Genomic DNA, 12,512 nt, shown 5'->3' on the forward strand with positions numbered 1-12,512 from the left:
TCATTATCCCCCACATATGATGTCAAGGCTCTGTCAAAACCTTTATTTATAATTGCCAATACAGCCAATCCGACCCCGAATCACAGAGACGTTGATTCAAATTTTTACAAATAACTTAATGGCAGATTCGCACAGGATTAAGATAATAGACAACCTCCGCAATTATTACAAAGTAGGCTACTAGAGTTCCCCAGGTAAATACTAGTGCCGTGCGAATAGGGCTTTTGACTCAATCCTACACTCCTGCTTACTAGAATCAGAATCAGAATCAGAATCAGAAAGGGCTTTATTGCCAAGTACGTTTTTTACACATACAAGGAATTTGTCATGGTGTTGTTGGTGCATGTCACACATTCTCTAAATATAAGAAGGTTAAAAGAATTTTAACAATATAAGTATAAACATATACACACAGTATGTATTAATAAAGATACAAATAGATTGAAAATAAAATAATAAAATAAGTTTAACAGTAATAAAAAGGAACGCTACAGCAGAGTACTACTCACTAACGCACCAAATGTGCTCCATGTCCATGGCTAAAAATAGTTCAATAATAAGTTCCTCCTATTTAAGTAATGTTCGCTAAACCTACAGAGCCCAGCTGTTTTAGGAAATCACTTTTTAAATGGGATTTGTTTTAAACAAAGAAACATCTGTTATAACATGAGCCTTATCCTTTACGGTGCACAGTTTTAAAACTACTGCTATGTTTTCTATGCATCACAATCACACTCAACACTCAACAATTTCAATTATGTACCTTATCAGTTTGACTTATGTCTTTTACAAGATAGATACATGCATAGATAATCAGCAAGGATACAGTCCATATCTGAAGCAAACATTAAACATGTTCCCAGTGTTCTGTCCCTGAGAGTGCCTTCTTCCTGTGCAGTTCATTAATCCCACTTTGTGTGCTCCTCTACAGAAACCTGGGTTATTTTGCAAAGCAGCGGAGTCCGTCGGCAGTCATACTGAGCCTGTGGGAGGCTCGCCACCAGGACACTGCTGACCTTGACTCTCTAGCCAGCGCCCTCGAGGAGATTGGCAAGATCCACTCCAAAATCTCCCCCAATGACCAGGATGAGCCGGAGTCTGACTTCAATCACATACAAGCGGGCAGTGTGTGTGGAACGGGCAAAGTAACAAATCAGACAACAGAGGACTCTGCTGAGTGAAAACTGACAAACTAAGGCATATATCTGTGTGTACATACACAGCCAGGGACGGACAACACACACTGTAGTGGTGTGCCAGAAGGTCATGAGGTTGTGAGTAGACAGTGCGAGCAGTCAACATGCCGACCAGTTTCAACAGATGGAGGTGAGCCAGTACCTGCTGTGGATCTACCCCTCTCTTTTAAGAATCTGTCTGAGGATGGACTTTAAATCGTTTTCTGCCTCTCCACTCATATCACATCTTAAGTTAATTTTTGATGTCTTTGTTGTTTTAAGTTAAAATATGTCCCTCTGTGTATATTAATTTTCCAGCTCAGAGGGTGAGTGGGGTATTTCCTGAACTGTTGTGCACATTATTTTCTGAATTTGTGTTAAAAGAAATGGGAGCTCCTTTTTTTCCATACTGCCTCCCCTCCTTTTCCCGGTGGTCCACACAGCAGCTGGACGTATTTGCATAGAAGTTCTTCTATGCAAATAGGGTGATACAACTGTGGCGACATTTTAGAGACACCTCATCTAATTTCATCTAATTTTCCCCCCACACCACATCCTTGTGTCAATGAATGAATGAGGACTTAGAAGCTACTTTTTTGACGTTCAATATTATATTTTTCAAAGAAGGCTTAAATGTTTTGATTGTGAACTTTCAAAGCCAAGTATCTTGAAATTCTTCCATTTTCATCTCTTAAAAATTTTCAAAAAAATCAAGTCTATAGGAAGTTTAGCACCAGTATTGTATCATTTATACAAAAGTTGCAAAGAAACTCCTGCACACTGTCTAACTTGCAAAAATAAATTTAATAGCTGGCAACGTTTCGGTACTAGACCTTCCTCAGGCAAAATGTTTTTTTTGTTCTTTGCCGGTCATAAGAGTGTAACGTCTTGTGTATTATATGGAAAAAAACATGGTTGTGGTGTAATGTGGCAGAGTGAGATTTGAAACTGTTGCACAGGAAGCTGTAAAACATAATTTCCTGGCACGGCAGGGAGCGCATCGTTGCAGCTTATCATCCAATTCCCACCATTAATACTCGTCACACAGACCTCATATCATTCCCTGACACACCCGACTGCCCCCACCACTACCTAACCCCCAAAACACATGCAGACACACACATTGACATTTCATGGCTACAGAGGTCATGTGCACATGGACTGGGAGTTTGCATATAACAAAAAAGAAATACTGCTGGTGTTAGTGTCATAGATACAACATGCAGTTGCATATCTGTTCAAATCATACTAAACATATACCATACTGAGAAAAAGATGAGGGAAAGGATGTCCTGGGAAAAATCCCAAAAAATAATTGTAGATTTGCTGGCCTATATTACTGTATGACCTTTCAAGTTCAATCATTATAAATGAAGAGGCCACCGAGATAAACAAAATCAGAAAACCATTAAACCATTTAACTTCGAAACGTAACACACTCCCAAATTTTGTTATTGTACCCAACTGAACCAGTCAGAGCTTTAGTCAGTGTTTTAAGGACACTCATACTCATCGATGTAATAATTTGTAGAACTGAAAACTGATGAAATTATATACCAGTTTAAATAAATACATGAAAACATATAATTCACATTTGTATGAATCATTTTTACAATAAAAATATATTCCACGTTCATGCTGCAGGCCAACTAAATTACACAAGAACACATAATCTCACTTAACCCAAGTGGTATAAGCACAGCGTATTGTCTGCCTCTGAGATTTCTGACTCTACCTTAGGTGTATGGAATGTCATTTGTGGTGCTTACAGTATTGAAAGATTACATTTAACAACATTAACAACAACATCATTCCAGAAACAATGTCCTGGTTACACTTGAAAATTCATAGAACATACTGTGTTCATACGGACTATTTCTTAGGTAGAAAACAGCCCCACATTTGAAATTTCATTCACCTCCATTGTACTCGGTGGAGGCAGAAATATCCGTGGCAGATATCTGATCACATGGACAAATAAAAAAAGTATATTAAGAGTATAAGTATATTCTGGTTGTCTAATGTGGTAGGCTAAATGGCAGACTAAGAAAATAAGATTGAAGTTTCTGAATGCTATACATACACTGAGTCACACAGCTGCACTTTTGTCTGAAGTGTTTGCTTCATGGAGGCTAGCCTCATTTGTGACCCCAGCACTCCATATTTTTCTCTGTGATTACGTCACGCAACATTGCACAATTTTTTTACGTGTCTCTCTGCCAGAAATAATACATTGTTTGTGTGGGGTAAAACCACCATACAACACAGACTCCATTTAGCTGCTGTCTCTACTTGCTATAAGCCAGCACAGCAGACTAAACGTACGTCCAGAGAAGAAGAGCAACAAAACGGAAGGACACAGGTGGTTATAATGGATTTAAACGTTAGTTTTGCCACAACAAAACATTTTATCATTTCAGGCAGACAGTAGACATCAAGTAGACAATACAACAGGATGCTGGATAGCAGGTATAAAATGTCAGTTTTGCACAGGCAACACTATGTTAGTTAGTGACGAGAGTAGTAGAGCACTTTTTTAAATGAAGGTATACTTTAGCATTTGGTGTAAAACACCTTAAAGGTTGGCTACTTTTTGGTCTTGTGAATCATTATTAAAACAAACAAAAAATAAGCTAATTTTGACTGGTGGACTAAGCCATAATGCCATTTTATTGACCCACTGTTTCACTTGGACTTCTCCTTAAGTAAAGATAAGAAAAAACATGCCACCCCCTGGTTTGTTCGGTACAGCAATGACTCATACAGCTTCATTCACTTATCATCAAGGGGAGTTTTTTTTAAATAATAACCATCAGTGAACCTTGTGATTTGAGTCTTATGACCTTTCTCACCAGTTACTAAATTCAGGAAATAAGCTTACTAATCACAGTAGCAGTAACCATGTAAAACAGAGGAAAGTGGTACAAATGAAAAATTTTAAGCGTATGCTTGGAGCTGCATTTTCCCTTGAACGAGCTAGTTGATTTTGTTGTGGCACCCAGTTGAGTCAATCTTTGCTTTTACCCAGTCCTTAGTCTATAGTGCCCACAAATCCCACATTGTCTCCAATCTTAAGCAGCGAGCTAGAAGGACATTTGGGGATCTTTGGCACAATATTGGATACTATAACAAAATCAGAGACCATTTTTTCATCTTGAAATTGGTTCCTCTAACCATGACTGAATACATCATTGACATTATGTACTTTGTATATGTATTTTGAATATGTCCCTCATCAGGAACAACGCGTTCTCATGAATGGGTTGGTATAATAACGTTAAGAAAATGCATGCACAATAATTGGTGTGATATCCTACTAAAATTACGGTGACCACGTTTCAATTCAATTTTATTTATAGTGTCAAATCATACATTTTAAGGTTATTCTTAAATATGGAGACTGTCTGCTCTGGCTCCCATTCGACTTTTAGAGACACTGGGAACCACAAGTTACTCTGCATTCTGGAAGCGCAGTGTTCTAGTGGGGCAATAGGGTACTATGAGCTCTTAGACAAAGTATGATGGTGCCTGACCATAAAGAGCTTTGTAGGTCAGGATAAGGATTTTAAATTGAAATTTGGATTTTACAGGAAGCCATTCAGAGAAGCTTATACATAAGAAATATGATCTCTTCTTTTCTTAGTTCTTGCCAGCACACGTGCTGCAACATTCTGGATCAATTGGAGAGTCTTTAGGGATTTATTTGAGCAACCTGATAAAAAGGAATTACAATAGTCCAGCCTTGAAGTTACAAATGCATGGACTAGTTTTTCAGCATCGTTTTGAGACGGGATGTGCCTAGCTTTGGCAATGTTACGCATGTGAAAAAAGGCGGTTCTTGAGATTTGCTTTATTTGGGCATCAAAAAAAAACTTCGAAGGTGTTTACAATAACTTTTTGTCTGAGTTAAACATCAGGAAATTGTAGGTCATCCAGGGTTTTATGTCCATAATGCATGCTTGAAGTTTAACTAACTGATTGGTTTCATCCGGCTTGATCGATGGATATAATTGGGTATCATCTGCAATTTCCTGGGTGAAAGTCTTGTGTTTTCCCTTAAACTTCTTCTAGGACACAAACTCCACTCCCCCGCTTGAAAGTCCTGTGTTTTAGGACCCATCCATCAATCGCAACCTCCTCCCTTCACGGATCTTGGTGCTCCAACGGCGCTCTTATACAGCGGGAGTCAATGTGGTGCATACAGTAATAAATTATAGTGCACTACTTTTCGTAGCTATATGTACGAATGGTTCATGAGAACAGCCTGTCAGGAATAATATGGTGGCTTTGAATACACCACTGACTATTTCTGACCTGACATACAGTATGTGAATGGTTTTATCCTGGCATGATGACGATTTTTTTCTCTGCATCATCTCTGTGTATTTATTATCAAAGTATATTCAATTCACTTTTATATAATTTAAGATGGCAAGTGAAGAATATGATAGGTCATCTCTTTTTCTCTCAACATGATTGTTTCTTTAATTGTGTAACTTTATTCCCCTTTTCATTCCTGCAAGTAAAGAGTTTCAAGAATGGAAATGTGTGCTTTTGTAACGCTTAGCTGTGGCTTAAGATTCATCGAGAGCATCCTGTCTGTGCAGTACACCACATCACACTCAGCAATCACCTTCATTCTGGATGTGTTTCAGCTATGTCGACTGTATCTCATAAACATGTTGAAATTCTGTTTGTTTTTTCAAAGTGAGCTCACACACTCACATACACAAATGTATTCTCACTATGTATAATGCTTTGGTGTAAAGATAATCCTGAGATTAAAAGTTCACTGTCCATGACTTTCTGTCAACTAAATTGGTCGGCCCCACGCTCTTTTTTTTTGCTTTACGCATGGCCTTCAGCTTCATATCACTATTCTTGTGCCTTGTTTAACTACTGTAAATGGTGAATGTTGTAAAGTACAGATGCAGATGAAAAAATAACAATTAATCATACTGACATACATTTAAAGGTATTAGTTGAAAAAGTATTTAAGATTATAATATCAAATTGGCTGCAGAGCTTTTCTAGTGCTGAACATCTATGTTTGGTAATGCCAGGGCAGCTTTGTGGTATATTGTATCTATACTTATGGACATTTTGGATGTTTTCTGTACAGTAGAATTTGCAAATGTATATGCAGCCTTTTGGAAATAAATATACAGTTGAAGAATCTCTTGTCCAAATGCTAATTATTTTACATCAGGCAGTGCAACTATCTATAAATTAATATTTTTTTTACTTTTTAACTATTTATTTAAAATAGACTAACGACTGTGTCAACTTTCTGTCGCATAGTAGAGAAATTACCGTACAGTACAGGAGAAGCTTGCAGGCAGTTTCGACTTACATTCAATTCAATTCAATTCAATTTTATTTATAGTATCAAATCATAACAAGAGTTTTCTCAAGACACTTTACAGACTAGGTCTAGGACCACACTCTACTATAATTTACAAAAACCCAACAATTCCAGTAATTCCCCTAAGAACAAGCATTTAGTGCGACAGTGGCGAGGAAAAACTCCCTTTAGGAAGAAACCTTGGTAGTGAGAAAAACGTCCTTTTAGGGAGAAACCTCGGACAGACCCAGGCTCATGGTAGGCGGTGTCTGATGGTGCCGGTTGGGGGTGTGATGAACAGTGGCAATAATAGTTACAATAAAGATAATGGAACAATGACCAGAAATAGTAGTTGTAGTAGTTCATGGCATAACAGGGCACTGCAGGGCGTTACAGGATGTAGCAGGGCACAGCAGAGCATAGCAGGGCGTAGCAGGACGTGGCAGGGCGTAGCAGGACGCAGCAGGACGTAGCAGGGCACTGCAGAGTGTAGCAGAGTGTAGCAGGGTGTAACAGGGCATAGCAGGGCGTAGCAGGCTGTAGCAGGGCAAAGCAGGGTATAGCAGGGCACGGAGCAGGACCACCAGGACAGCTGCAACCATGACTTAGGTGCCACCCTAATCCAAGGAAACATGCTGGGCGAAGAAAACATAAGGACTCCGGGGAATAAGCTCCCCAGAGCTAAGTTAGTAATAAGCATTTCTGGGACAAGGATGCACACAGATGGAAAGAGAGAGGAGAGAGAAGCTCAGTGTGTCAAAGGAAGTCCCCCGGCAGTCTAAAACTATAATAGCATAATTAAGAGAGACAGGGTAAGGAGAGGAGCCTGGTCGGGCTAGAACTCTCCCCTGCCGGATCGGGCTGTACTGCCCTGCCTCCCTCTACTTTGATTATATCATTGATTATATGGTAGATTAATCTGATGACTATGAAGAGAAGCAGAGAAGAGAAGGGATGCTGCGTCTGTAGACACACACCCTCCCCAGCCGGTTTGGCTGAACGCTGCAACTCCTCACTCCCTAAATATAAGCTTTATCGAAGAGGAGAGTTTTAAGTTTACTCTTAAATGTGGTGACGGTGTCTGCCTCCCGGACCCAGACTGGGAGCTGGTTCCACAGGAGAGGAGCCTGATAGCTGAAGGCTCTGGCTCCATTCTACTTTTAGAGACTCTAGGAACCACAAGTAACTCTGCATTCTGGGAGCGCAGTGCTCTAGTGGGACAATAAGGTACTATTACTATGAGCTCTTCAAGATATGATGGTGCTTGACCATTTAAAGCTTTGTAGGTCAGAAGAAGGATTTTAAATTCAATCCTGGATTTTACAGGAAGCCAATGCATTAGCTGTTTAAGTTTAATTACTAATGTTAACTAGCATTTTAGTTAGCACTAATTAGCCTGTGCCTACGCTCTCCGTCTCTGCAAGATTCGGAATGATTGAGATTTGTCTTGGCACAGCTACCAGAAGACTTATAACTTTCAGACAGGTTGCTCACGTCACATGTACGCCATCAAGCTCAGTTGGAGGCTGCGCAGTAACACTCAGCCATTACCGGAAAAGTGCTTCTAATAGACTTCGCTGCTCTCCCGTGGAAGTCTACGGTGTCGCTTTGTCCATTATTTTTAATCTGTCTATGCTCTGGAGACACAAAAAAGCTTTTTTTTCCTCATCTGCAGTAGTACTCCCCAATACCTGTAAACAGACTTTGATGTGTAAAATCAGTGGAGTTCAGCTTTACTGTGAACAAAATGATCTTGTTCTCTGCTTACGTCCATGAAGGAAGCTTACTGGTATACCTGAATGTATGAGTAATGCAGCAGTAATGCTTGTGCAGTGTACTGTAGGTGTGTCCTACTAGATTTTTGGAAGCACAATAAAAACATTACACAAACAGTGATGACATACAAAATAACCAGTGGATTGAAAAGAAAAGACTTGGGTTTGTGGCTTGTGAGTGGATCAAGGTAATTTAAGTTGTTTGTTTATGTTTCTGAAACTGTGTAATCTAATGATCATAAATTACTTTTAACAAACAAGATTAACATTGTTAAGAACGCTATTTTTATATAGTTTTTATTAATGCCTTTTCCCGGGTCCGATTTTGCCCGTAAAGTCACAGCGTTCCTAGTCTCCATCCACACAGCATTCCGGGATGGGAGAAAAGCATGCTCTGGTTTATTGCCATTTCTTTAAACCATTCACAATCGTCATAGGCACTAAGCTCCGCACTGAGCCACGTGCAAAAGAACACACAGTCTAGCTAGCTGTCTGGATTTACCCTGCAGAGATCTGAGGAGTAGTTAACCATAGTCCTCATAAATCCACCGGAGTTTAAAATTCCAATACAAAGAAAGCGGAAGGAAACGGAAATCGGCGAAAATACATGCATCCGCCGAAATTTCCTGCAGCACAGGAGCAATCCCAGAAGTGGAACATCAAGGATATAGACTACAGCGTTCCCAATGTTGGATGGTAATTTAATCCAAACTCCAGGTCAAAATCTGCTTTCTGAAAACCAAAGTGTTAGTATCTCCATAGAATCCAAAGTGACCTAAAGGATGAATAGTGCCAGCAAGTTACAGCACTAACAAAGACTGTTATTTCAAATACTCACCTTCGGTTGTATTTTAATGGTTTGAGGACATTGACCAGTGTAACTTTGATCTTTGGTGAGTTTACATGTGGAAGGAGCCTGGATGTTCTTAGATTGTTGCTGTTGTGCGCTCACCTACAGAGACATCAGAACATTTTAACATTTAAATTAGAGGGTTTTTACACACCACTCATCAAATCTGTCAAACCTTCAGTGAGGACAGTTAAAAGTGACGGTGGTGTGTGAGCTACTCAGGCCACCCTTGACTCATCAGTGTTGCCAGGTCATTTTTCCGGTGCTTCAGCCCTGAATGTTTTGACGGTACCCCCGAATGTAAATTTAAATGTAGGCAACACAAAGTTTAGGTGCGCAATAATATTGTTATATTGCGAGTTACTTGAGTCACTTGAGTCAGTATTGCTAAATCGCCAAGGAAACTCAGTCCTACTGCGCACCCACTCGCCACCTCATGCAGCTGCTCACAGGAGAGCCATTTAGTCACAGGAAAAAAGCATTTTGAGCCAGACTGTTTATTTATTGTTTATTAACTTAGTGTAGCCTAAGCAATATATAGGCTTTCAATGCACCAAACCTATAACATATAAGCATGTTATTTCAGAAGTGAAAGAATGGCTTTTGTTGTGGATTTGCTCGACTCGAGGAGAGACTTCACTCGCTCGTCTGCTACAGATCCACTCATCAACGTAGCCGGCTGATTCCCGTGACTGACTGACTAACTCGAGAACTCTTATTAGAACAACTTATTTTTTCAGATGTAAAAAAAACAACAAAAAAAACTAGAATATACCCCTGCACACTCAACGCAACATGTTTGTTAACATGCAGTTATCTCTCCCTGCTGTGAGTTATCATTTATTGTGAAAGTTCAATATATTTCCCATGAGTATTCACCTAAATAGGTCCTGTCAAAGACTCATGGGGTATGTAGTTGTTAAATACTAAGTTGACAAAATAACTGTAGTCTCATCTTTACTAACGTTAAATTGGCAAGGTGTTCAGATGTTACTGTGCAGTGGGGTAATACTCATTTATCTTAGGAAGTGGACAGAAAACCACAGGAACATGTTTGGGCTGGGTATCGCCAGTTATTTCCCGAATCCATTCGATTCCGATTCACAAGGTCCCGATTTGATTACATTTCCGATTTGAAATCAATAAGGTTAGGGAAGTTTTACTTACAATACTTGCTTGTACATAAAAAAAGATTCTCAGATAACTTATGCTGTAAATTGTACAAGCAAGAAGAAAACCACAAATATTTAAAAAAAAATGCATCACATTAATGTTTACATTAAGACTTGACCCCCAAAAAGATGGTCAATACACCACATCCATGGGGAAAAGGCATATATTAAAAGATTCATTTACGGATCTTATTAATCAATATCAGATTAGATCGATTTTCATTGAAGAATCAATTTTTTTTCAATGATTTTTTTTTCAATCAATGAAGGAGAGACTGATTCTTGCTGTTTATGAGTTCACTAAAATATATAACTGGACATACACAGTGGGGTTTTTGCTTGTCAGAGCATTTGCATAAGATTGGATTTATTGAGGTTAAGTATAGTTTGATCTTAGTGAAAAAAAGACCTGTTAGTCTAACTGATATCCACTTATAATTTACTGTAGGTCTGCAACTAACGGTTGTTTTCATTATCGATTAATCTGTCGATTATTTTCTCAATTAATCGATTAGTTGTTTTGTCTATAAAATGTCAGAAAATGGTGAAAAATGTCGATCAGTGTTTTCCAAAGCCCGAGATGACGTCCTCAAATGTCTCTTTTTTTTTAAACAAAATTTCCCAAATCCATTATTAAAAAAAGGTTAAAAAGAAAATGTTAGACAGATGATACTAAATTGTATTGCTTTTGACAGGTAATCATAAACAGGACATAAACAGTGGGCATTTTGCTTGTCAGAGCATCTGCACAAGACTGGATTTATTGGGTAGGGTTATGTATAATTTGAACTGCAAAAAAGACCTGTTAGTCTAACTGATATCCAAGATATCATTAGACACTAAATTGCATTGCTTTGACAAGTAATCAAAAACACAAAAAGTCACTGCATTCAATGACTAATTGTATTAATGAATGACAGTATTGTAGTGGATTCTTTTGGATAGTATGTATTTGTTTATTAGCTTATTAGCAGACCCAAATGAAATCTGTAGATTACAGTTTTCAGTGGTGATCCAGAATGAAAATCTACAGAATTTAGGCGTGTTAACATATTGAGTTTTATTTTTTTAATCCCTTTCAAATCTGCTGAAAATTGTGTGTGTGTTCCGTGTGGTCCTGCTTATATGGTTTAATACTCACTATAATGCACACAAACATTTCATGTTACCTAAACTTAGAGCTCTGACAGACTGTGACAGACTGGGATCAAAAAAACGGCCCAGGCATTTGTAACACACCAGCCTTATTTTTTGTCATTAACCTAGCTTGGAAATTAGTAACTCTGCCTTCTGAGTGAATCTTTCCACGCATCTCGCCTCAGTACAATCTTGAATATCTGTGGCTGCATGCATAAAATAACTTATTAAAATTAACCAAAGACTGTATTATCAGTAGTGGTCCATAGGGGTCCATAGGGGCCTTCTGGAATTTGCCCAAATTCCAGATGGCCAGTCCGTCACTGGCTCTAGTCAGTGTGACTGTGTATACGATTGGTTGATACAGCAACTGTCTTGACAGTAGTATGATGCATAACACATTCTGTTGACTCAGAAGCACTTTTTCGTGTTTGCCCTAAAGGCTTGCAGGTTCCCCTGGATGCAAAATTAATGTCTTATCTTGGAAAAAGTGGCTCAGAGGTTTCGGCCTCCTCCCTGGCCTTATCATCTAAAACAGAAGTTCCAGCAGTGTACGAGGGTAAAGGCCTATCTGTGTGCGGCAGACAACTGCTCATTAGATATTGGTAAGCTGACACACAAGGAAATGATGTTTGCTAAAAAACTATGATGGGGGGGGGGGGTGTTGCATGCCAAGTACTTTTGGATAACATGGTACATAAATGATAAATTAAATCATTTTACTTAGTAAGAAGGCTTTTGAATGCAGGACATTTACTTGTAAAGGGGGTTCTTTGCTTTTTATATTAGGCCTAAGTAAATAATCTAAATACTTCTTACATCAGTGGTCTGTGTTTTTTGTATTGGATAAGTCGCCTATAGGCTATATCTATCTGTCTGTCTGTGGGGATGGTGGCTCTAGGATAGGCTACTGGGTGGGGTACCGCCCAGCCGAAGTACGTCATTACACCTGCGCTAGACTTTGGGACAGTAGCATATAAAACGCCTGTCAAATCGCTTTGCCGCAAATTAAACTTTGGAAATGACTCCCTATAATTCTTTGGATTTAGACATCGCTAC

At 38.9% G+C, this 12,512-nt stretch overlaps 2 protein-coding genes across 7 annotated transcripts in view; both read left to right on the forward strand.

The window, feature by feature from the left end:
- The window catches only part of unc5db (unc-5 netrin receptor Db), a 335,673-nt gene extending 334,212 nt beyond the window's left edge, over nucleotides 1-1,461 (forward strand). The window contains 2 exon segments of the mRNA XM_031296590.2: nucleotides 932-1,106; nucleotides 1,108-1,461. Coding sequence (XP_031152450.2) covers nucleotides 932-1,106; nucleotides 1,108-1,149 — 217 coding nt within the window. The 3' untranslated portion in view covers nucleotides 1,150-1,461.
- Nucleotides 1,462-12,346: 10,885 nt separating this feature from the next.
- hdr (hematopoietic death receptor) overlaps nucleotides 12,347-12,512 on the forward strand; it is a 28,968-nt gene continuing 28,802 nt past the window's right edge. For all 6 annotated transcript variants that reach the window (XM_035995890.1, XM_031296589.2, XM_035995900.1 and 3 more), the window contains exon 1: nucleotides 12,347-12,512. This exon is cut by the window's right edge and continues 30 nt beyond it. The gene's annotated coding sequence lies outside the window, so the exon portion shown is untranslated.

Source organism: Sander lucioperca, chromosome 2 (genome assembly GCF_008315115.2).
Source record: "Sander lucioperca isolate FBNREF2018 chromosome 2, SLUC_FBN_1.2, whole genome shotgun sequence".
In the NCBI taxonomy this organism is placed as follows: Eukaryota; Metazoa; Chordata; class Actinopteri; order Perciformes; family Percidae; genus Sander; species Sander lucioperca.